The following is a 25,999-nucleotide window of genomic DNA, read 5'->3' as shown; positions in this document are numbered from 1 at the left end:
TGTGTATGTGGGACTCGTACTCTTTGACCTATTCAGTATGCAGGCTCTGTTCCGACGACAGGAAGGGTTGCCAACAGCTTGTGTAACGGTCACGTGCCATCACGTCACCAGCAGGCCTCATAGGAGCCCCCACTTATGTGTGATGTTTATTTAGGGACTCACGAGGTATTGGAGACACGTGACGATCACACCTGAGACAGTGTCTGACAATGTATGGACCGTACGCCGAACTGAGGACTCTGTGATGATATGGGGACCGATTGTCATTGTGGGAACCGACTGACTCTCTGGGGACCAGCGACTTTGCAGTCACGGAGACTTATTTTGTGGACGGTCAGGACGGCAGACAGCGGCGGGAAGACCAACAGATGCTAGGGGAGGCCCGGTGGGGCAGTGTCGCCTGTTGCGGCGGACGGGGACGGGGAATCTTCCAGTGGTGGGCGGTGCCGGCTGCCAGCGGCGGTGCTCCGTGCCAGCCGGCGGGACATCTGTCTGGGTCCGGCCGGTGCCAGCTCCCGGACAGCCCGAGCTCGGACGCCGGCATCCGGCCGGCGCTGGCAGAGACTCGGCGCGCGCGGCCCGATCCCGCTGACTCACCGCGCCGCGTGCCGCCCTCCACCCGCAGTGGACGGCTACCCAGGCGGCACATTGGACTTCCAGGACAAAAACCTCAACGACCTCTCCGAGGAGGAGAAAATCGCGCTCCTAGGAAAGCCCAAACTAGGAGAGTCGACGCGATCGCAAATTAGGATAAAAGAAAGCAAAGAGTTTAAGGTGAGTCAGACAAACGAGTGGTCAACTTATCTATTTTTTTTTTAGATGCAATGTTTTTTAAACACAAAAAAAGAATCTTGGTAAAGGTCAGCACATCACGGCTTAATATCATTGTTTTAATGTGGCCTTCTGCATTAGATAACATTTAATGGTTTGAGTAAGATAAACTCTCGGTCGGGATGAACTCCACTCTCCTCATCTTTAGGTTGCATCAGAGTCCTCATGTACATACTCAGCAAAACTATTTCAGGTACAAGGTATAATTTTTCACTCGTTTCCACTGGAATTTAATCTTCAAATTGAAAATCGCAGAATCCTAATGCCATCCTAGGCAGTAGACACGTCTTTGTAAATAGATGTGTGCGTTTGTGTGCTGAATAGTTGTCATTTGTTCGGTTGTTTAACCATCACACTCCACCGCAGAACACTGTCGACAAGCTGGTGCAGCGGGCCAACGCGTCATTCGTGGTGGGCACCTCCTCTTGGAAGGAGCAGTTTATCGAGGCTCTCACCGTATCAGCAGGTCAGTGATGGCAACACACAGCGGGGCTCGCTCGAGAGCTGTGTCTTGACGTCATTAAACCAGACAGAACCGGCCGAGGAAGGTCAGCGGCGTTGGCACGGATATGTACTCATTTGGCATCAGACGACTTGGCGAAAAGTCGTGCGTAACTAAGAAACCTATGTTGCTGGGTGACAAACATCTGAACGCGAATCAGAGCTCAGTTGTTCAGTAAGGTGCCAGTGCGAGGATAAACAATTATGCTCAGAGATGTTCTATATTCTATAATGAAAGCCCCTTCGCCGCCACTCAGCTACCCCTGTTGATAGTCTGACGCTCCTACCTCGCCGGCGCAGGCGACGATGACGACGATGACGAAGAAAAGGAGGAAGGCGACGCCAGCAGTGAAGACGAGAAGCTGCCCAGCTGCGGCGACTACATCATGCACTTCGTCACCGTCTTCTGGAAGCTGCTCTTCGCCTTTGTGCCGCCTACAGGTCCGTGACAGGGTGCGAATAGCGGAGGTTGATCCTCATTCGCTTGCGTGAGCTGCTGCTCGTTAATTAAAGAGCAAGAATTAAAGAGTAGGGGGCATTTGTTTTGTTTCTCGCTAAACAGCATATGTTTCTTGCTTTATTCGCTCGATTTAACATCACTTTTACGATCGCACATTATCAGGATAAATCGACAACTATTTACGGCTGTTTTGATTCTGAAAAAAAGGTTTCGTTGAGTTATGACATGTTTACTTTGAACGTAATGAGTTTATGATAAATGGCCACTTAGTGCTTTGACTATCAATTAGCAGAATCTTAAAACGTACCACAGTTTTCTCAGCTGACGCTGGTACGAGTAATTACTAATTTCAAAGTCTATTTGGTCCAGTGTGTCCATTGACCCGCCAATCACGCTGACACCCATAAAGACTTCTGACCAAGTCTAGCCAGCTGATGCAGAACTGAGAACATCCTTTTCAGACTTTTCGCAGGAATCCAATCGGAAGCTGTAGCGGTTGTACTCTTCGCCGTGCTAGCTTTGCTACTTTATCATTAACTTTAGTGATGGTGTGCTTGAGCCGTTACGTTCAACTCTTCCAATGAGCTGTTACGTTTTTACAGAGTACCAAGCATGTTACAACCTAGGGCGTTCTGGTACCAGTCATAGCTTCAGAAAACTTTTCAGATCATCTACGACTGACTCCCGCTACCGTCACTGACACCCCATTCACAGCAAAGCTGCAAAGCTCCCTCCGCCCACTGAAAGCCTCTGGCCAGCCGATGACGGCCGAATGTATACGAACGGCCGAGGCGCGGAGTCGGAGCGGCTGATAGATCCGAGTGTATGGGTGTTTTCACTGAAAACAGTGTTTTGTCAGGGATCACTCAGAGCACACCGGTTCGGGCGGTCAGACACCGGGCGCCTCGGTCCCGGGTGATGATTTACGCCCGATCGGCTCTTTGTACAGCGATCAAACACCGGGCAATATACGTGCAGCAGGCTCGCTTTATTGTTCTTCGTTTGACCGCTTTCATGTACTCATTACTCCACAGCTTAGATAAAAAGAGAGAACTCGTGCATTGCGCACAAACCGTACATATTGGTCAGGTGATAAAAATTTTTATCGAAGTGTGCCAACTTATCTATGATGCGTTATTTTTGCAACAAGTAGAAGCTTATGATAATTTGTCTACCCAATTGAGTGTGAATGCTGTGGTTCAGTGTTTCAGTAAGTTTTCATGCTGTGTTTTCGAAATCGTAGTGCTTGACCTTGACCTCATTTGCCATCATGGTTTCCCTTCGCAGCTGTGTATTGTTCGCACCACTGTTATGAGACCTTCTCAATGTTTATCTGGCGTCATAACTTCGACCCCTAGTGTTGACCCCTGATGACCCGGTGTGCTCCGTCTGACCTTTACGCCGGGTGGTGGCCGTTCAGACATTTACAGCGGCTACCTGTGCTTCTTTGTGTCGATTCTGGGCATCGCCATGCTGACGACCGTCATCGGAGACGCCGCCTCGCACTTTGGCTGCACGGTCGGCCTCAGGGATACGGTGACGGCCATCTCGATCGTGGCTCTGGGCACCAGCGTGCCAGGTACCGCGGCCACGGCTCTGGCGTCGCGCCCGGCTGGCACTGTGGCTGGCCATAACACACCGCCGGCCAGCAGTGGCAGCTCACCTCACCACCGCCTGTTACATACTGCCGGCCAGCCGCCGCTCCCGCCTGTTACATACCGCTTCACGACCGGCTGGCTGTCCCATCCTGCTGTCCCGAGTATAACATGTCTTATCTGATTCTACTCTCCATCCTGATTGCTCTCTCCTTACTCTTAGTCGCCTCTCCATACTTCTTTGTTCGTGTCCTCATTTTCCTTTGTAGTTCTTCTTACTTCTGCTTCTTCTTTATATTCGTCGGGATGAGACGAGCCTTCCTCACCTTGTTGTTGACAGCTTTACTCCACCGGGGACACTTTCTCGCTCTGTCTCCGCGGCTACTGCATCTGCCACCGGTCCCACGAGCGACGACCGTCTGTATAGCATCACCTTCTCACACTGCCTGCCTGTGCCGCCCCACCAGGCAATCTGTCGCGCCTGGCCTGCCCGGGATGGGGCCCCTCCCTGACCACGACGGCCCCGACTCTCCCGCAGACGTGTACTCTGGCTATCCCACTTTCGTGTTCGCCATTCTGGGCATAGCCGGCCTGACAGCCTTCATCGGCGACGCGGCATCGCACTTCGGCTGTACGATAGGGCTGCGCGACACGATCACCGCCATCTCGTTTGTGGCGCTGGGCACGTCTGTGCCAGGTGGGTGAGCGGATGAGCGCTACGGCCGTCGACGCCGGCCCGACCCCGTGGTGAAGCTCCGTCTCAGTAGAGCTAGACTAACGCGCCGGCCCGGTCCCCGAGGCCGGCAGACAGCCAGCCGCCGCCGCGAACTAATGTGTGCCGAGTCGCCGTCGACACACAGGTTTGTTGTGGCCCGGACTAACGCGTGCCTTTCAGTAGCTCGGACGAGTGGATTTCGGTCTGATATTATTGAAGCACTAGGATCGGATTCGGAAGCAATGGTAAAGCTGGAAACGGTATGTCTTGAAGTGAATTTGCCAGCGTGGCAGCAGCATTCGCTGAACAAAATAAAGTAACTACAGTAAAATCTTCACTCACTTTTGAAATTAAAGAACAAAATCAGGCAAGCGAAACGGCAAATGGTAATGGCGATTCAAAAGGGTCATTTTTTTCGGCAGCTAAGCAAAGGTTTATGTGCTCTTCATTAATTTACGAGAATGTTAGGTCTATGAAGAGCTGTTGTGCTGTGAACTGGCGTCAACAAAACAAAAAGTCTAACAAGTTAAGAACCTATGGAAAAGAAGCTGTAAAATGCAATATGGAGTGCAATCACAGAGGTGATATTAAAGTATAAAGCGCACTCTCAAATCACCATTGGGCATTTCATTTCCAATGTCCTGCAAATCACCACACAGGAGACCCTACCACAATAACGTGATACCGTGATACACCGAAGTCGGTATTTCTTGTTTTCTCGTCCACCGCATGGGCTTCTTACAAAGCACGCTTGAATGATAACTCTAAATATTCTGCACCGCCAAGGCTGATGCCCTGGCCCTCTGGCCTGCTGCTATATTCTTAGGTAGATTTTGGATGTTGTATGCGATGCATCTCCCCCGCACAGCCGATGTCCCTGGAATGCTCGCATCGCTCCTAGCAGAGCTGTCCCTCCACCTGCAGCTCGAGCATGCTATATTCGTAGCGGCGCTTATGACGGTGACTATCCGGTCCAGATGTGTCTGAGTGCCTCGCCGCTATACCTCGCCGCTATACCTCAGAGCTGTGTGAAGTGCCCGCTCTTAGAACTGTCCGCCTGCTGACGTCATCGCCTTCCTGCAGCATGCATCGATGTTGTCCCGCCTAATCTATTTCAGCTGGCACGTCTGCTGAGTCATCCACTAACATATGTATTTCTTATCTGCGTCCAGCATCGAGAATATCCTAACAAACTCTGCTCTTCGTGGCAATGCATTACTGTGCCGCTTTGATGCCTGTTTGCTCTGGTTTTTGCTAATGCATTTCAGATGCTTGGCTGTTGGATGAATATTTTGTACTTCCTGCCACCAGCTGCAACGAGCCACTAACACATATTTAGCATGCTGTTTCTAACGAAAACCACTCCTAACTAACCACCACCACAATATGGGCGTCATATAACTTCATTGTTACGACGCTCCTAAACACAAATCATCATCACACTAACACATTTCACTGCCGAGCGCGGCCCTTTCCCCTCCCCCGCGCCGGAACCAGCGCCACCGGAAGCGCCGCCCTAGCCAACCAACAGCACCGTACCGCTGCCGTAGACCGGTGGCACGGCTGGGCCTGCTTCGTGTGCTCGGTGGTGATGATCGGCCTGCTGACCGCCTTCATCGGCGACGTGGCCTCCCACTTTGGCTGCACCATCGGTCTGCGCGACTCCGTCACGGCCATCTCTATAGTGGCGTTTGGAACGTCGGTACCAGGTACCGTCAGTCACGGACGTCAGTCAGACGTCGGTCAGACGTCACTCACGCTAGACAGACGTCAGACAGACAGTTGTCTACTCTGAAAAGCCTACGGTGAACAATTAGTGGTGGTGGGCGCTAGCATGATGTAATATTGGTGCTGGCCATGGGAACAGCATGAAGAACTAGAACGATATGGGCTCTGGGCAGTGTGCGCATAGGCGAATGCTCCATATTGGCAGATAGGTGAATATTTGCACATAGACGGATGATCCATATCCGCATAATGCTGGACATGGACGCAATATCCGCACGGCTGACAGCACGGGCCGCATACGGGATGCACAGGTGGAGGGCGCGGCCCTGGGGGCGGACATTGGCACAATATTCAGGTGGTGGCCAGTGAGCACAATATACAGGTGGCCGTCAATGATTACTGAGAATTAATACAATACAGGTCCACGTGGCTGACATTATGTACAGCTTTCACACAGGTGACGGAAAGTTGACTCCGCGCACGCAGACTTTGACTCCGCACGCATGACATATCGGTTCTCGGTTCAAGCCTTGCGGCACAGTATAGCTTTCAGGCGTGCGCTTTTTACCCCATCTAGCGGCGGTGGGGCAAGGTTTGGTTACTGGCCATTGCATGCTATTGAAAACGAAAACATGCCAAAATAGGAGAGGCAAAGACGTCACTATCCTCCTGACCACTAGGCTCACCAACTTATCCGGCTAGAGGCCAACGTAGCGCGACGGGTAGAGGGCAGTGTCAACGCAACAAGCTCGCTTAGCGGGGCTCTAGCCTTGTGAATCCTTCCATTCAAAAGGTTGGGACTAAATTTATATAAAACGTATGTGCTATGCAATATGCATGTAATAAAAAGCTATCTCACCAAGTCTCAGCATTCCTACCTATACAGCTACCTCTTGACAATGCTGCTGAAGCCTGCTGAGTTCACCGTTTAGAAAGTCTTTAAAAAACAATAGACATCAGAAGTTTACGATAAGTGCGAACGTTTAATGATAAAATGTCATGAAATGTGTGAAAGTACAATATAATAGGTGCTGCTCCAAATTGTTCGATAAGTACGTGTAGGGCAGTGAAGGGTAAGAAAAAATACCTGTTCAAAATTTGACATATCGCCTGACAATGTTCCTAAATGCATGCTAATCCTTAGCTCCTCAGTCTGCATGAAATCACTGTATATCATATCAAAATATCACTGTTTTTTAATCATTCATCTTACTTTTCAGGACGCTCATACCAAAGAAGTCTAAAGCATGCATGTGCTGTGTTCTGAAAACTTGAAATAATGATAGATTGAAATATTTTATACTCAAGCCTTCAGGCGATTTGTTTTCCTACTTTACGCCACACTCGGTGTTTGTGTGAGTTTTAAATTGCAATCTAACATTGCTAGCGATAAGTACCTACCTACTCAACAGTCCAAAGACAGCTGTGAAAATAAGAATAATAGATTGTTAGATTTTAAATAAAAAATCATTAGGTAATGAATTAAAAATAATTAGAAATAAGTAATAACTACGTCTCCAAATGATTGAGCACTGATGGCGACGGATTCCAATCTTCCCTTGTGGCGTGCTTGGACATTCACACAATGCGGCACTAATCTATGTATATAGAACGACGTCGATACATTAATGCCAAGCAACGGATGTTATCAAACCTACATGCCTAAACGTAAGACAGCAATCCAAATCTTTGTAATTCATATCATTTTCTAAAACAATAGACAGTAACAGGTGCTACCACGTCACCTGGTGAGATTGGACTCCCGTCCCACTCCCTCCTGTCCTCTGTGCACCGTCCCACCGCCTCTGACGCCCTCACGCGCCGCCGTTCCACCACCTCTGACGCCCTGCCGCGCCGCCCCGTCAGACACCTTCGCCAGTAAGGTGGCAGCCGTCCAGGACAGGTATGCTGACGCCTCAGTCGGCAACGTCACCGGCTCCAATGGCGTCAATGTCTTCCTGGGCATCGGCGTGGCCTGGAGCATCGCCTCCATCTACCACTGGGCCACCGACTCCATCTTCGAGGTCGACCCCGGAAAGTGAGCTCAATGAGGGGTGGATTGTGCGTTTGAGAATCACATTTTGAGCATTACATTTTTTACCCATAGTCTATCTTTATCTTTATTAAAGCATTTATGTAGTTTGACAATAGCGGATCGCTTCAACTGCTACGATGAAAAATGACTATAGTTTCGTTGGGTCTGTCATATGAATTACACACAATAATAAGGAAAATCACCCAGAAGTAAATTCGAAATTGCTAATTATTCGAGTCATTCTCCTTATCGTCTTTGAAGTGATATAGGGGCTTTTATATTTAGATTATTTGATAAAACTGGCCGCTGTACTGCATACCAGAGTTCCTATTTGAGCCTAGTGTTGGGCCGTTGGCTGTGTGCCGGTGTTTCATTCTAACTGGAGTCCATGTTTCAGTGCAGCCCACCGTTATAAGCCTATATTTCAGTCTGAATGAGCCGAGCAGTGTTTTATCCTGACGCCCGTCGTGGTTTACTCTGACACCGTCCACGGTGTTTCATTCTGACACCGCCTGCGGCGTGTTATTCTGACACTGGCTCGCCGTGTTTCAGCCTGGCGTTTTCAGTGACGCTGTTCTGCTGCGAGGCTGTACTGGCAATCGGTCTGATGCTGCTTCGCCGGCACCCGCGAGTGGGCGGAGAGCTCGGCGGACCGCGCAGCATCAAGATCGCATCCTCGTTCTTCCTCTTCTTCCTGTGGGTGTTCTACATCGCCATGTCCGCCCTGGAGGCGTACGAGATACTGCCCAAAATGAACGAATAACTGTACTGTGGCGTTCGCCGGCGCGATAGCAAATGGTCGCGCCGGTGCCGAGTGTCAACTCATGAAGCCGCGCTGGTTGTCAAGACCCGGCGCGGATTTTAGTGGCTCCCCGAGATTCAGACGGAGGAGCCAGCCTCCGCCAGCGTGACCGCTGGCGCTGCAGCCCGCGACCCGCAGCCGGTCTGTGGCTCAGTTACGAATTGTCACGCCCCGACGAGTCATATAGACACGGACAGACAGACAGACCGTCAGCCGAGTCTGCGCAATATGGCCACGGACACAGCGTGGGCCGCCGCGGGCGGGGGGATGTAGTGTGTGACATGCCAGCCGTCAGGGCTGTTCCATTGGTTCTAGTCAGCCAGCCATTGTATCGTCATCGCCGCTGGGCTCCCCGCGCGCGCTGCTGCGTTTTAAAATACCTTTTTCGAGATACCCATGTATTTAAACACATCCTCAGTGGTTCTCATAGCGTCTCAACCCGGATGAGATTCGTACAAGTCGTGTTTTGTTTCTTTTTTGTTTGCATGGAGCATTCCTGTACACGAGTCTGCAGTTACCTTCTGTTTGGCGTGGGAGAGCTCGTCCACCAGCAGTCATAACTGTACATATTAACATACGCGCGCTGTTGAGGCGTCCCATCGGTCACGACTGCAGTACATCACCTAGATAGTCTAGTTAGGTGGAAGGCAGCTCAGGCCCTGGCGCGGCGCCGCTTTATTTCCTATCTATCTATCTCTCTGAATTGTGTCATCCGGTAAGGTGTGAGCTCCGCGTCCCGGCCCCTCGAGTGAAGCAGTGCCGTCCCGACGATCGGTGGCAGCTCTGCCGTCCGCCGTGCGAGCCCGCCCTGCCATTCCGCTCCAGCGTCCCTGGTTTTTCTTTCTCTCTATCTCTCGTGTGTGACTCCCCAGTGCGGGCGCGGGACAGTGGCTGCTCGGGGCCGGCCGCGCGCGGCGGCGGCGCCCCGTGCGATGCCGCGCGCGGGACTCATGCGTGGCGCGTGTGTGTGCGTGGGTGTATTGCGGGTGCGGGTGGGTGCCATGTGGGTGCGGGAGGGTGCGTATGCTCCCGGTTTCTGTGGAGTGCGGTGGGTCAGAGCGCCTTTGGTGGACGGAGAGGACAGTGGCCCACCAGTCTCCGGGTCCAGCCGGGCAGCCGGCCAGTCACGTGGTCCGCAGAGAGCACCGCGACCGGTGTCTGTAACGGGCTACCCTCGGCTGTTTGCTCAGCTATTTGCCGGACAGCCAGGCTGGTCAACATACTGCCCAGATTGGATGCCCGGATAGTGCGGTGGAAAACGTTACTCGACCAACACAGATGGACGCATTATCTCAGATGCCTTAGCTCGCCGCAGAAGTGGGTATACAGCGCCTGAACATCTCCTGGGCTTTTTGCGACCATCACGAATTTGAGCGCCCGGTGTGCGCGTATCGGTGAGGCTCTGTGTATCGCGTCTGGGTCCCGGTTTGCCGCTGTTGGGTCAGCTCGCGCTGTCGTGTTCTGCATCCTGCTGCGGAGGGCGGGCCGGAGCCGCCGGCTGGCCGGGGCTGCTGGCCGCCCCCGCACGGCGTCTGTGTGTGCCGGCGTCCCGAGCGTGCTGATCGGCCCACAGAGGCCGCCCCCACAGTCCGACCCATCCCATCACCACCGGGGACAACAGGCACTGATCGATGTATCATTTCAATATATTTCTAGTGCCACCCGTGTCTTTGCTGATGGCTGGCGGAAACAAATGTGACGTAAAGGGAATGTAAAGAAGATTTGTTGTGTCTACATGATAAACCACTTCGAGCAGATACATTTCTTGCATCGGTTGGAACGTACATATTAAAGCACAATGCTACTCGCCGGGGACATTAAAAGGATACTCATGCACTACTGCTGTGCTGCATAGCCAAGGCACATCAGCTCCAACAATCGTAAAATGCTAAATGAGTACAATTGTTATGTTGCGGATACTCCTAGTTATGGGAAGCGGAAACAAAGTGAGTCCCATGCTTTTATATGGCCACGGGTACCTTTCTTCCACCACTCGCCTCAATGACGGCTTGGGAAAACTCTCTTGCGCAATATGAATATCATGATCATACTATTAATCAAACAGAAACGCTGGCCAGTATAGCTCTGCTTATGTAAGCACACCCCAAAATACCGCTCTGTAGGTCGACGTCGATCTCGCAGAACGGCTCACTTCATTTGACCACCGAGCGGTGGAGCTAGCCGCGGCTGGGTTACCTGGTAGGTGGCGCTATCACCACCACACGGACTCAGAGGGACTCCGCCGGCGCTGGCTGTCCTACATCGCCCGCCCACCGGTCTGCCATGACTCCAACTGGAAAGCGAGAGGTTTGGCTTCCTGTCGTTTAAAAGTGGCTGTTATAACAAAATAAGCAAGAACATGATGTGATAGGTAGCGGCATAGCAATAGACTGGGTTGAATATAAAACCAATGGCATTAAAACGAAATATCAATTCGATATCTACCCTTTATTATAGGTTTTTGAACAAACAATCTCATCGAATGGCAAAGGAACGAAAGACTGAAACCGTGTTAGGTCATATGAACAATGTACATGCTCGCAGATAATCATCAAAATTCTTATTACATCACTTGACAACGCTTATTTTCCCAACAATAGGTAATAACCCACGCTCATTGGTCCAACTTTAGCCTAAGCCGCGGTTGGAAACGGTCCTTAAAATGTACACAGTTGATATACTACACAAGGACACCGCCATTATTTCCAGCCAATGCCATTTTGACCAGGAACTCCGCCGAACTCGACCCTTCTCCCAGCCCGTGTTCGCCGGCCCATAGACAAGCTCTCACACTGCGTGGGTAGACTGCGCCGCCGGCCACTCGGACACTGCGGGTTGCCTACCCACCAAGTCAACTTAGACCAGCGACAACGCCCAGCGTTATTGTGGGCCGGGGTGATGCATGCTCCGCTTGTATTTCTGTTTGCACCGAGCGGCGTGCACGACACACATCAATATCCCGCGAGTTGCTGGGGGGGGGGCGTTAAACGCCCCCACTTTTTTCGCCGGGCCATAGCATAAAAACGGCGCGCCGCAGGCGCGCCAAATTTTGGGTACCTGTAGGGAATTGATTGAAGCTTATTGTGACAAAGTTTCAAAAAAATCGGTCGGAAAATTTTTGAGCTATCGAGGTTTTAGTGACGTCATGATTTCTGAGTTTTCGACCAAATATGGCACATGTTCAAAAAATCATAGAAAATCACACAATAGACATACAGACATGCCGTAAACGCCATTAGACTGCCAATACCATGAACAATCAAATGGCTATCTTCGATTATTGATTATCGTTCCGCATTTTCCAAAATCTTGAACTGAATCTTGGCAATTTCTCGTGACTACTTCACGACCATGATACATGCATTTTTTAAATTGAAGTTTTTGAGCCAAATACGTACACATATGATAAAATGAATGTTACCATCGTGTTCTACGCCCCGAAGTACCCATAAAACATGTGTCACAGGCTGCGAATATCAGTTTTGATTTTCGGGGATATGTGCCTACCCGGTTGACCTGACCTTGACCCTGACCTATGCTTGATTGACCCCTACATGGAGCTGACACTCTTGTAGGCCTTATATGATGGATTGTGCACCGTTTTGACACAGTTTATGACGAGAGGCGCCCATTGCGAAGTCCTGAAGTCCATGCTACTGAAAGCCCAATTTCAGGTGTTTGACCTGACCTTGACCCGACCTGTGACCTCAAAATTCAACTTTAAAGTACTCATCTGAAGCGTCTCGTCGCGCTCTTTCGTTTGCCGCCTCGTGCGTTTCACTGCGCCTATTCGTTCTCGAGTTATCGGCTGGGGGCGTTTAACGCCCCCCCCCCCAGCAAACGGTGGGTGGCGAAATACCCCAGCAACTGCCGGGATATGTGATGAATACAGCACAGACGCGGATCAGCGTAAACACTAAGCTAGCATACAGACAACATAATATTATATTATAATTAATAGGTCATTTGCGAATTCGGAAAGTGATATTGGACGCTCGTTTCTTCGCTATTAGCGTCGTCAAACTTAAACTCAAGTTTGACTCAACTACGGTGTCGTAAAGGATTAATCGGTCAAAATGGACGTTTTCATCGCTGCAGCTATTTTTCTCGTCACATAACTTGAATGTAATGCTTTTATGACATCAATGTTAACGTGATTGTATTTTTCTCATTGAGATGCGTGTGATTTAGAATCATATCATCATCATGAACGTGATTAATAATTAAATACGATTTACAATCAAGACCATGTAGAAAGTACCTTAGTAATTTCTAGGATTAGTTCGCAGGTCATGACACAGAAGTTATTGAAGGTAAACTTTTCCGATTTCGAAATTCCCGGACAAATCTGTTGTATATGTAGCATGTGAAAAAAATAAAGCTAGAACATCGCAGAAAATCCTATACCTATCTCTTAAAAATGTCCTAAGCAAATGTTTTTAGTTTTGAACAAGGGTAAACTGCATAGTCCGGAGGGCAAAACCGTAAAATTTGTCGACATTATCATTATTTTTATTTTTTTGCAATAACTCTTGACATAAAGCTTGAATGACATTGCTTTTAACGATATCAGCCGTTTTCACGACGGCCATCTGGTACACATTTGGTGCACATCTGGTACAGATTAGGTGCAGATTTGGTCAAATCAGGTTCAGTGTGTCTCTTAGCAGCTATCAGCTAGGGTTGCACTTATTGCTATATGCCTGCTTTGTCATATTATCAGAGAGCATTATCGTTAAAACACTGAAATTAATTCATAAATGAAGATATTTGCTGTAAAAGAAATTAGGTGCAGATTTGGTCAAATCAGGTGCATTCGCCGGATAATCCGTCGTGAAAACGGCTATTGTGTCCCTCGTTAAGTTGCGTCAAATGAATTATGACTTGACCTCAAAAGGTTAACGGTAAAATCTCACCTTATGTCAAACTCGCGACCTAACATCAAAGTCTTTATAATAAAAAAGACTTTTGTGACCTCTCATGACCATAAAGATATATGAGGTCGAAGTTGCATTTTCAGTATTCATGTGATGTGGCTGACCTAGTGACCTGACAATGAGCGACCTCGATCTGAAATTTGCTTGGCTCGCGGAAAGATGCATCGGAATATTTGTTCAGTGGCGCCGATAGCATTGCTATAAAAATATGGACTTCTGAGCGATGCAGTAATAGCGAACACCTGAAAGCATGTAAAAACCACCGCCCCTGGCTAAGAGCATTGCGACTCATCTCCGAATAGATACAAAAACGACTGCAAGCTGACTCACAGTCCTAAATCGATGCCATGATCGTTATGGTCGTAAAGGAGCACGGCACCCCAACATGTACATCCGGCCAGTTGCCAGGCTGCCGACCGTTTGTCTTCGCAGCTCCGGCGGAAGGCTGAGCTTCCGCGGCCGGCGGCGGCGGGCCTCCAGAGCAGCCGCCCCCGCCCCCGCCCCCGCCGTGACACCTGGTCCACTTCCGGCGGCGCCAGGTACGGAGCGCGGTGGCCGGCGGCGGCGGCGGCGGCGGCGGCAGCTATCTCCTCTCCCGACCGCCGCCGCCGCGCCGCCCCGCCCCCGGCCGGCCGTAGCCATTCATATCGGCGCGGCGCGACACGGCGCATGCGCACCACGGCCGAGCACGACGGCGGCCGGCTCGGCGGGCACGTCAGTCAGTCGTCTGAATCGGAGAGCGCTGGTCGCCTCTGCTGTGACCGGTCCGGACAGCCAGCGGATCGGGGAGAACGAGCGCCAGAGACTGAGAGAGAGCGCTAGCGAGCGGGCAGACAGCCAGAGAGAGACGGTGCGGCGCGGATTGCTGTTCGGCTGACGATGCTGCTGACGTACCACGTTGACGGATTGACGGGCTCCGGAGCGCATGATCAGCTGGTGCCCAGTGCGTCGCCGCCGTTAGAGTTTATGTCGGAGCGCACACACATGATGCACCCGCCCACAGCAGCACAACAGGTGAGTGAAACCGCCCACAGCAGCACAACAGGTGAGTAAACCCCGCCCACAGCAGCACAACAGGTGAGTAAACCCCACTCACAGCAGCACAACAGGCGAGTAAATCCGCCCACAGCAGCACAACAGGTGAGTAAACCCGCCCACAGCAGCACAACAGGTGAGTAAACACGCCCACAGCAGCACAGCGAGTGAGTAAACGCGCCCACAGCAGCAGAGCAGATGAGAAACAGAATAAGCCTTCCCTCACGGCTCACGGCAGGATAAGAGGTAAGGAACAAACCCGCCCACGACGGCACGAAAGGCAAGCAATACATCGAATCACAACAGCGGAGCAGGTGGGCAACCGCCCACACAATAACCACAGGTAAGCATATGTGCAGCGGACCCGCCCACAGCTGCCAAACGGTAAGTAGCGAAGCAGTAGTGAGATTTTACGTTCCGGTAAGAAAGTCACAACTTTCACTGAACATTTTTGTCAATGCTTCAAACCCCGGTGTACCAAACTGTAAGGCGACTGTTGATCTGTAAAATGAGTAAATATTATGCTTATTGCTTGTGTGCATCATAGTATGAACAATGCTGATGAGACATGCTCGTTGCGCTGACCGAAGCAAACCCTGACGCACGATGTTGTTGGTGCCCCCCACCCCTCAACGCCCCCCATCCACTCATCGACACGGCTACCAAAAACTGACGTCTTGCTCTACTATGAGCGATGTCACTGCACTGCCCCAGCAAATCAGAAGACCTATCGTACATAATAATTCCACTGGTCACCTACTATGGACGTCAAACCCCTTGAGACCCCACTTTTTTGCGATAATTTTTAAATGCGTCAACTCTTGTTGACAATATTCTGGCAATGTGTGTTTTAGAACCTGCCGAAACTTTTATTACTAAGGTATTTTGACGCCAAACGATTATGAAAGGTACTTCTCATTCACTCGTAATGTTAAATTTCACGGAACGAATCTGCTGTTTGGGTAGAGGCTACGCGCTCATGGGGCGGAGCCACGCAATGACGTCAGCGCTAAGCTCCGCCCTACCCCTCCGGCGCTCCTTGCCCGGCGACCGGTCACTCGCGTCTCTCGCTCCATTCAGGCTTGATGGTGGGCGGTAGCTGGTAGCGGTAGCGGGCGCTGGTAGATGGCATTTAGAGCAGATGGCGCTGGTGGCGGGACTCGAGTGTGGCCGAGCGCAAGCCTCTGCCCGGGCCTGAATTGACCTTAGCATTACGAGTGAATGAGAAGTACCTTCCATAATCGTTTGGCGTCAAAATACCTTAGTAATAAAAGTTTCGGCAGGTTCTGAAACATACATTGCCAGAATATTGTCAACGAAAGTTGACGCATTTAAAAATTATCGCAAAAAAGTGGGGTCTCAAGGGGTTTGACGTTCATAGTAAACACTTGACCCAAGCCGAGCTGACAGGCTGCGACCCCCACCCGACCTGCTCCACGTCTGTCGTTCATCCAACCGCGCTCTCAGGTGCCCGTGGTGTCATGAGCAATGTGCACACGAATCGATGGATCACGTACCACAAAACACCGCGTGCTAGTTCGTTTATCGATTCTGCAATGAAACTCCATTATCTTTACTCTGAAATTGCATGCCTCTTATACGGAATTTCGCGTGACTACTCCGGTTCGATGCAGGAAGTAATGATGACTTTAGAGGTCATTGAAATAATGATTTCGATTTCATATTCAATTTATTTCAGCTCGATACCATTTAACTGTCCGGATTTGCAAAGTCAGTGACATTTGCTGCTCAACGTTTAAATTGATTAATCTAGCCCCATTATCAAGTGGAGAGATCCCGTTTCTAATAGACAGAGCTCATTGTGTGTTAAACATTTTTAGAGCCGAATGACAGACTAGCGGCTTTTCTTCCCTGACAGCGAGTGGGCGACTAGACTGCAGTGCTCAATGTGTGCGTGTGTGGGGGGGGAGGGGGCGACCACGCGGTCGTATGCGTGGGTGTATGCGGGGGCATAGACGTATGCGTGCTGAAGCTTCCCATCGCATTGACGATACGTCTAGACGGATCACACTTTGACGCTAGTGAGACGCTCGTAAATACCGTCCAGCTCACATTTCCTCAGTTTGTGTTTGCATTCAGCGCTGCATACCTGTCTCGTCTCAGTCATGACGTAAACGTCTCTTTACCGACGGCGGCTGTGACGGAGGCACCGCTGGGAGACCTAGCCCATGCCAGCCTGATGCAACAGCTTGTCGGGCCGTGCACTGTGGGGCCGTGCGGAAGGGGCGCCGCTCCTTTACCACTCAGGTGCAAACGTCATCACGTTTTGGTACCTAGCGTAATACGATGACAGAGTCAAAAGGAATTAGGAAACCAGGTGGTCCCTGCAGGACAAGTCCGCCACGTCCTGTTTCCAAAGCACATCCGTCTCACACTTGGCACTATAGGCGGACAGCCGAAGTGTCCAGCTCCTGCAGAGCCACTTCACCGGCGGTGGGCAGACAGCGGTCTACATGCCTGACACTACCAATACCGGAGACATTTGATAGTTTATTTCTAGGCGACACAACCAATCATCCACCCAATCAGAGTCTGCGGGAGGCGGCTGAATGGGCCACTGAGTGTCGTAGGCATTGATCTTGTCGCCCCTTCATCCCCCGAGTTTTGAGCAGCTGTTCAGCTTAGTGCTTACAAAGCACCTTTCACGTCGAAGTCTGGCTGCGGCTTTCAGTTCACGTATCAAAGATCCCAGTGTGAGCCCGGACACCCACTGTGACCCGTACCAGAGATCATGATCTAGAACCGAAAGCGCTGGACGTGACGAAACGAAACGCGTGCTTCTGGGGATGACGCAACGCCGCGATATCGCAACATGACGAGGACTGACCGATCCAAGATCGGAGCCTTTAATTAAACATCAGCTACTTTATTGAGTCACTTAATGGATGTAGATGAAAATGGTTACGCTGCTATTTCGCAGCCAAGAGCAGTTTCACTATTCACGAGCTACTTATTATTCGTAATTGTGAGAGGCACTTGATATCGCTGATATGTCAAGAGCTGGCCCGCTCAAACGGACGTTCCGAAGGAAGAGCGGCTTCGTAGGAGGTCTGAGATTAGGACAATCTCTGCTGAGTCAATAGTGAAATAAACTGTCAGTAAACAAACCGATATGCTTTCAGAATGCGAGCACAATGTCGATAGTCATACACCAGCCATCCGTCCCGTATCCCGGCTCCGTCCCCACTGACCTTTTCTCTCCACCACTGTCTGGCAGGCAGGGGACGAGATGAGCACAGTTCTGCAGAAGAGCTGGGGCCCGCCGCGCCTCGACCCGCCCGAGGGGACCGAAATGGACACACTCCCCGACAACTACATGGAGATGGCCGACCAGCCACGCAGAGAGTCCGCCTCGCAGATCGACGAGTTTTTCACGTCGGCGGCGCGGCGGCGCTCGTCGTTCACAGCCATCCTGTCGGCGCTGCACGGCCGAGACGAGGACGACGTGTTCGTCAAGCCGGAGCCGGAGCCGGAGCCGGAGCCGGAGCCGGCGCCGCTGGCCGGCCTGCCGCCCGTGCAGGCGCCCCTGCCGCCGCTCTACCCTTCAGCGCTGCCGCCGCCCGAGCCGCGGTTCGAGTTCACGGCTCCGGCCGCGCCGCCGCCGCACCCGCCGCCGCCGCACATCAAGTGCGAGCCGGGCGTGTACAGGATGCCGTCGGGTTTCGGCGCTCCTCCGACCCAGGGCTACCACCCGGCGGGGTACGGGGGCGGGCCGCCGTACCCGCTGCGCTGCTACCTGCCTCCGACTCCGCCCCACTCGGACCCCGGCTCGGCGAGTCCCGAACAGCTGGCGGCGGCCGGCCGGCGCACACCGCCGCCCCCCTACCGGCGCCACGTGGGCTGGCCGCCGGCGCCGACACCGCACCACCACCCGCTGGCCGCCGCTGTCGACGGCAGGCACCTGTCTGCTCCGACAGCAGCCACCAGCATAGCGCCGCAGCAGGCCACCGAGCCGCGCCGCTACAACCGCCGGAACAACCCCGAGTTGGAGAAGAGGCGCATCCACCGCTGTCACTTCACAGGTGAGGACAGAGAGAGAGAGCGGCCGCCGACGGGCTACCGGGGAGGGGAACGGCAGGACCATCGAGTTCTCTAGAACAGTGCACCAAAGCATCACCATAATCGTGTTTTTGGACCAGTTTCACACCCAGCTTTAGTCTAGTTACGTGACGCGGTGCATGCCTGGATAATGTGCCGTGCGGGAAAGTGAGTCACTGCAGAAAACAGGTGTTTGCTGGGTGTGTTGGGGATTATGTTAACGGTCCGCGCACCCAGTCTGAATTAGTCACATGCGGCTCAAGGCCAGTCAAGCTCGGTTCCCATGAGGCTGATACATTTACGGCATCATGTCGAGACTGCCTGACACGGGCAGATTGCAGAAATACGACCGTATTTGCTCGGCTAGAGGTGAAATCCTTCACAAATACCTCGGTGACTTGCAATCTGCAGATATTATATCACCGACAACTGAGCGGGATAGATATCTCTGGTACTTTAGTGAGATTGGCCGTCTTTTTTCAGGTTGCACCAAGGTGTACACGAAGAGCTCACATCTCAAGGCGCACCAGAGAACCCATACAGGTGAGGCGCATGCTGTTCTTACATGTTGTCCGTGCTCGGCTGCTTTTTTCTGATGTTCATCATCCACATTACATTTTTTTAGACGTAAAACAAAACTCTTGAAACGTCGGGTATGATACATATCAGTCCTTTGATCGTCATACAACGATTCCCTTCGAGACGATAAATGTGTGCCGCGGAAATCCACACAACACCGCACGGATCGAAGCTATCCGAGTGGAACCATCTCCTCTCGGACTCAGCGCACGTCCTGTGGCGGTGACGGACGTAGTTACGCCGACCTCCGACCAGTCCCTTCTCCGAGACAGGACACTACATAAGTCTCTCCGCGAAGTCACGGTCCGTCGGCGGCTCAGTGCCAATCCATCGCGCTCAGAACCGACGGCCGCTCCGGCAGACGCGCGGCGCTTTGTCTTTCAAACTATCTGCGCTAGCGGTTAACAGCCCAGCTTTCCCGGAAGCTAATTTAAGATTCACCACCGATCGGCATGTCGGAGGAATGTATGCACGCGAGGCCGCCTTTCTCTAGGCAGGTTCTAAGCCGAAACACGATTATGGGTATATATTTAAACGTATTGATTCGACCGCCCATGATTTTTACTGACACTAATGTGCACAATCTTCTCGCATTGCATACATGCATGCATGATAGTAATATGCACCATGGCGCATAAGTGACGGTGAAAAATCATAACACATTCAATCAACACATTTTTGCATACTATTAAGACACAACGGATCGCTTTAGGCCCATCGGCTCCGTCACAGCCAATCACGAATTAAACGTGACACAGAGAAAATAGAGGAATGACTTGCAGACACTTTAGAAAGTCGATTTGCTGACCGAACGTGCCACTATGGAACGCATGGAGAACCTCTCTGGTCCTCCTCCGAGCACCGCTCTAACGAAGACCGAACACCGGTCGTCAACTGTCATTCCTCGTCACGGGTCCACTTTAGCGTCGAACTGCGGGGCTCCGGCGGCCCGCCAGTCGCGCCGGGCCGCCACTACGGGCTCGGCGGCTCGGCGTCTCGCGGCGGCCGCTGCCCTCTGCATGCAGATGAGGTGCCGCCGGCGCTCCACGGCGGCTGCAGCTCTCTCAGCTCACGAAGCGGCATGATGTCATCCCGTGCCGGTATAAATAGCGTCCGGCCGGCCGCCGACAGTTGAGAGCTCGAGCCGCGCGACGTCCGCTGAAAACGGACACCGGCCACCGCACGGCACTTTCGCCGATATTTTCCAGGTGACGACTGGAATGTGGCTAAACGGCCGAAGGAGATAAAATTAACCCAGATATACGTCGTGAATGCCATGTATCATAGTCCAATTTATCGATTGGAGGTTATTTGTATCGTGTTCCATTGACGGCACGGAGACTGCTTTTTTAAAGGTCTTTACAAATAATGATGATAAAACGCGCAACAATTCGAAGTGGAATAAAAACCACCATGTTTATCATTTGCCTCTTCTGAGAAGCAAACGAATCGACTTGTCGCTCTTAAGTCATCTGTCATGCATCGTAAGCGATTCTTCGAAACTGAGGCAGTTGTTTACAGAAGCCTCCGCTATTCCCAAGTTGACGACCGACGCTGTTGAGCTCGACTAAAACATCTCGTTTTTCCAAGCCAAGACTGAGGCAAAACCGAAGATAAAATAAATTCTGACTTTTGATAAATGACTGTCTAATCGTTGATGCGCGTGCCAATTGACTCTTTGAGTTAAATGACAGCAAATTACAACAGGATGTAAATTTGTCGCGAAGCCATTTTTTTTTCAAGAGATGGTGAGCGCAGAGCAGCGAGACCCCGAAGCGTTCGAGCCCACCGCAGTATTCAGAGCAACTAATCGTCTGTAAGCGCAGGGCTGCCTCCGGCGCACCGCAGCCCATGCCACTCGACCGCTGCTGCGTCCTCCATAACCCCACATAGCCGGCCTGGCTCGGATGGTGCACCTGCACCTTTCCTCTCCGCTCATGGCTGCCGGTGCAGTGCTCGCGCGCGGCGCGGCGCGGCGCTCCGGTGGCGTATGCGGCGCAGTCTGCGGCGTGCAGCGGCGCACCGGCCGTCGGACCGCATTCCTCGGCGGTGATGTCAGCGCGGTGCGGCGCCGCCGGCCGATCGGCGGCGCTCGGACGTACTGCAGCCGAACGGTCGGCGGCCGGCGGCGGCTCCTGACACGGAAGACAGGACGGCGACGGCTCGGAGGGCACTACACGCTATCAGCTCACCGCCAAGCAGCGATAGTAGCGTGTAGATCAACTGCTCTATTGATAGATCTGTACTGCCGCTATCGGCGGGTTTGCAGAGCCGTCTCGAACACCTATCACTCGTCACCATCAAGCAGTCCCGTGACCCAATTGCCGCCGTTCCGCAATGGCTATTTTCGATCTCGACGCGTCTGCACATTGCACGGGGGTCACATGCTCGGACCGTAAGGCGGGGCCACACCGGACCGATCTGATTATTTGTGATCCCCTCCTAGCTGTTTATACTGGACCGGTCTGTTAATGCTCGTAGCGGCCATCAGTGCCTGCAACATTGCCCGTTTGACAGAAGGTGTTTACTCAGCGGAGCCGGCCGGTAGCAGTGGCCGCTGGACCGCTCTAAGATATCGCCGAGCCCGCTCTGTGATCTGTGCCGCGCGACGATCGGTGACCTAGGGTTCAGAAAGCGTACGAAATACGAAAGGCCTAGGAGTGTCGATTCGATCAGAACTTGACGGTCGCTTTCAGACAGGGAGCTGCAGAGACGGTACAGATAACGAATAATCGCATTTTTATTGCTGACAAGACATAATTATCCCATATTATTACATATGCAATCCATATGCCTGCTACATTATTGAATAAATAATAAAATCAGTATGTCTGTCGTGTGAGTATTATGAGCGCTACGGGCGCCAGACGTCTGTATTTACATCCTGCACCTGCCGGTGACCCTGATGACGCGGTCCTCACCTCACCCTGAGCCGCCGCCGCCCCAGCTGACACCCGTCTGTTCCGTTCCCAGGCGAGAAGCCCTACCTGTGCTCGTGGGAAAACTGCAACTGGAGCTTCGCACGCTCCGACGAGCTGACGCGCCACGTGCGCAAACACACCGGCGCCAAACCGTTCGTCTGCAAGACCTGCCACCGCGCCTTCGGCCGCTCTGATCATCTGGCGCTGCATCGCAAACGACACGAGCCCAAGGCGAAGAAGTAGCAGCGGGCGGCGGGAGGGGCGTCCAAAGAGGCGCCCGCTCCGTAAGGTGCCCCGCACAGGTCAGCGGCACCGCTGCAGATGTACCGAGAGGGGCGGGCTGGGGATTCGAGCGGTAGGTAGTCTCCATAGTGTTAGTGATGTGGATTTTGATAGGTGATAAGGTGCATGAAAAAGTGTACGAATGGTTTGTAGGAGGAAAAGGGTTACATGTGTTTCTAGGGAAAGTGTCACCAAACAGTAAGAAGTGTATCAAAATCAGATCGAAGCCGAAAGCTCCATATCAAATCAAATCAAAGAAGAGGCTCGCTGCACTAAGTGCCATACATGTGCCAATTCATCATTTTCACAGTTGTCCGTAGCAGCAGACGAGGGCAGCCTCTTGTTGTGCCGACCGTCGTACACTGACAGCCGGTTGCTGACGGGCAGTCACTGCTGGACCCGAGTCGGGTCGCCGGGGCCGGCGCTGCGGCCAGCGCGGCTGCCCTGAGGGGTGCCGCGCCGGCCGCGTCGCCGGCCGTATGAGACCCAGTGGCCGAGCCGCTGGGCCGATGAGGCGACTCTTGGAGTGCTGCCGGTGCCGGTAGCCAGTGTTCAGGTATCGCCCCGCCGCCGCCGCCGCCGCCCGGGTCGGCCGCACCGTGCCGCCCTCCCCGCGGGGACGCCGCCCGCGCCGCCCGCCGCCCGCCGTCCGCCGCCGCGCCGCCCGCGACAGAGGCGGCTGCTGACCGCCGCTGTCGCGCCGCGGGCCGGCACACCACGTACGGACGCCCTCCGTATGGTGCCGCGCCCGGGACGTACGCGCACTGCGCGCAGTATGTCTGTATTTAGAGCGCGCTCGGCGGCAGTCGGCGCCGGCGCCGGCCGGGCCCGTGTCCCCGCGGCGGAGTCGCGCCACGAGCCGCCGCCCCGCCAGGCCGCCGCGGCCGCCGGTGGCTGACCTGACCTGACCGCCGCCCCCGCGCGCACCCAGACCGACCGAGTGCCGGCGGTGCTGCCGTCCGCTCCCGCGTGTCCCCCACGACCGTCCGCCACAGTCGCGGCCACCTCAGCCGAGCCAGCGCGCCAGTCGCGTCTGACCTCGGCCCCTGCCCCGCTCGGCAATCGTGTTCAATACTCACAGGCATACATAGCTGGGCACCCGCCCAGCCAGTGCAGAGCGACACTTCAGTTCAGTCATTCCACAGTTCATCATGGTTCAGTCATTCAGTTCAACATTTTGTGCCATCATCTGTGTGCAATACGCATCATGCTGTGATTTATACATTCCACAAAAGGTATAATTTCAAGTGCCACAGATGGCTTTATGCGGCCGTGACTTCTGAAGATGTTTTTCTGGTGACGTGTAAGCAGAGAGGTGAGAGAGGATGACAAGGCACGAATATTTGTCAAGTGCCGTGGACGAGAATGGAAGCGAATGATTGTCCGTAAGAAAGAGCTGTCTTGCTTGTTAGGAGTCGTTGTTCTTGTTCTGTGCTGAGTAGCTGTGAGTAATTTTACGAGGTGCCATTTTGCATTTGACGCCCAGATGAAGGCTTCACAGCGGTGTACAATTTTGGTACAAGCTTTATATGTTACTGTAAATGGCTAGCCTACTGACAATAACGCCAACCACATAGACGTAATTCAACCAACACACTAACTGTAGGCGTAGGCTAGCTTCCGGTAAACATTATTCCCTGACTGAGTAGAACTGTCTCCTATTTTTGTTTGATAACAAGTGCGCCGTGCGTTCTGGCCTCCGCTGGCTCTGCTTACCAGACGTACCGTCAGACGTATCGTCCGGTCCTTCCTCAACTGCATATGCCTGCCAATCCTCAGCTGCCCGTCCTCCCGGTCTTTTGCTGCCCGTCCATCCACAGCTATGGTTCAGGTCTGCTGAAGTTAAAATGTGCTGCCAGTCAATATACAGAGCTGTTCAATATTCATCCCTCCAAACCACAGCTCCGTGGAGTCAAACGGCGATCAACATCCCAAACCAGTGTCCTTCATTGACTGCAGTCCATCGGGCCAGTCGTGGAGATCAATTACATCGTCTACTAAGCTAGCAATGAACCTAATTCCACCATCCACCAGGTTGACCGTGCAGACCAATTCCACCATCCATAAGGCCGAAGTAGTAAGCCGAATTTCACCATCCACCAGCCACGCCAGCAGTGCAGACCACCGTCCATCAGTCCAGAAGCTGAATTTTGTCATCCACCAGACCAGCAGTGCGGATGAATTCCACCATCCACCAGCCAGGCTAGCGGTGCAGACCACCGTCCATCAGTTCAGAAGCTGAATTTTGTCATCCACCAGACCAGCAGTTTGGCTGAATTCCATCATCCATCTTGTCAGCTGTGAAGCTTTTTCCATCCTGCCCCAAACCAGCAATGCAGACAGCTTCCATCACCTACCAGTTCAGCAATGTGGCCCAATTTTACCATCGATCGGGTGCAGCGCAGGTCAATACCAGCAACCACTGCAACCTAAAAGTGCAGCCTCCTTACAGCATCCACCAGGCCGGCCAGCAGTGCAGCTTTTTCTGGTCACCGAACAGGCAGAATCATTTCAAACATCCAAAAATCCATCAAACAGCCCTTTTCTGCCCGTCACCAGATCAGCAAAGCAGACCAACCCCTCAATCCATCAGCCCGGCATTGCACCCCACTCCACCATACATCAAACCAGCAGCGCAGCCAGTTTCCAACCTGCCCCGGACCAGCGGCCAGCCCTGTCGCGCCAGACGAGCTCGGTGCAGACAGCGCCGGCCGCTCAGCCGCTGTCCCGGCGCCGTCTCGCTCGCAGCGCCCGTTTTCCCATGTGCCGCGACCATCGTGTCCGCCTGTGAGCGCCGCCGAGCCCTATCTTATCCGAGGAAAGTCCGGCAATCGGTGTGTGGCCGCGCGGAAAACGGGCCGCTTGTGACACGTGGCGGCCCTGTCCGGCTCTCCTGCTGTTCCACCCGGCTGACGGTACCTGGCCAGACCCCCGCACCGCACCACACCGCACCGCTCAGCGCAGAAACGCGCGCACATCGGTCCAGGCTGGCCAACAAACTCCGCGCACTGTAAATTGGTAGACGTCTAAATCTATCCAACCGAGTGATCTTCCAACTCCAAAGCCAAAGGATAAGAGTGCCTCCGTTTAGCGGCCCTCACGTCGCAGAGGTGACCGGCGCGCTCGTGCGCGTCGGGAGTTAGCCAGGCGCTCAGGTCGCAACAGGCAGGACGACCACTACGCCAATCGTAATGGATCTCAGGGTAACAAGTACATACATACAAACGCCAGCCATGTCCAGTTCGGAGCCTGCCAACAGACTGTCATATGCTTGAGCTTTTTTGTTCTAAAAAAGCTCCAAGCGAGACAGGTGTGCGCTGCGCGCGCCTTGCTGCCGCTGCCGCCGGCCGCCGGCCCCGAGCCGCGCCGAGCCGCAGTCAGCGGCATCCAAGGCGCTTTGCGCAGCCGCCGGACGGCCGCTGCCCGTGCCCGTCCGCAGTATTACACACCGGCTCCGACTGGCCGCTGTGTCGGCCTCGCCGGGACCATTTACACAGGCAGAGGGCCGTTCCGCCGGGC

The 25,999-nt window shown here is 53.1% G+C and overlaps 2 protein-coding genes and 1 long non-coding RNA gene across 9 annotated transcripts in view; all 3 read left to right on the top strand.

Annotated features, from left to right (window-relative positions):
- Positions 1-10,328, top strand: part of LOC122367114 (sodium/calcium exchanger 3-like) — a 31,981-nt gene extending 21,653 nt beyond the window's left edge. For 2 of the 6 annotated variants that reach the window (XM_043339935.1, XM_043339944.1), the window contains exons 4-9: positions 626-774; positions 1,198-1,297; positions 1,633-1,773; positions 3,926-4,084; positions 7,697-7,868; positions 8,418-10,328. In XM_043339935.1, the coding sequence (XP_043195870.1) occupies positions 626-774; positions 1,198-1,297; positions 1,633-1,773; positions 3,926-4,084; positions 7,697-7,868; positions 8,418-8,628 (932 nt within the window). In that variant the 3' untranslated portion in view covers positions 8,629-10,328. Of the gene's footprint in view, positions 1-625; positions 775-1,197; positions 1,298-1,632; positions 1,774-3,212; positions 3,372-3,925; positions 4,085-5,652; positions 5,812-7,696; positions 7,869-8,417 lie in introns of all 6 variants that reach the window. The other 4 variants (XM_043339950.1, XM_043339962.1, XM_043339957.1 and 1 more) reach the window with 4 other exon arrangements.
- Positions 10,329-14,324: 3,996 nt separating this feature from the next.
- On the top strand, positions 14,325-23,058 carry LOC122367181 (dendritic arbor reduction protein 1-like). Of its 2 annotated transcripts, none has more exons than XM_043340069.1 (4): positions 14,325-14,618; positions 17,878-18,682; positions 19,182-19,241; positions 22,251-23,058. In XM_043340069.1, exons 1-4 carry the CDS (start codon positions 14,484-14,486, stop codon positions 22,439-22,441), a joined length of 1,191 nt encoding a protein of 396 aa, XP_043196004.1. In that variant the 5' UTR covers positions 14,325-14,483; the 3' UTR covers positions 22,442-23,058. The 2 variants fall into 2 exon arrangements, with proteins under 2 accessions (XP_043196004.1, XP_043196013.1); XM_043340078.1 differs by lacking the exon at positions 14,325-14,618 and adding an exon at positions 14,759-14,775.
- Positions 23,059-23,135: 77 nt separating this feature from the next.
- LOC122367208 lies at positions 23,136-25,727 on the top strand. Its single transcript, XR_006254027.1, has 2 exons — positions 23,136-24,514; positions 24,584-25,727. It is a non-coding gene; the product is annotated as an uncharacterized LOC122367208 (long non-coding RNA).
- The last annotated feature ends 272 nt before the right edge of the window (positions 25,728-25,999 follow it).

This window comes from Amphibalanus amphitrite, unplaced genomic scaffold (assembly GCF_019059575.1).
Source record: "Amphibalanus amphitrite isolate SeventyFive unplaced genomic scaffold, NRLGWU_Aamphi_draft 000030F_arrow, whole genome shotgun sequence".
NCBI lineage: Eukaryota > Metazoa > Arthropoda > Thecostraca > Balanomorpha > Balanidae > Amphibalanus > Amphibalanus amphitrite.
This window is presented reverse-complemented; position numbering and strand designations above follow the sequence as displayed.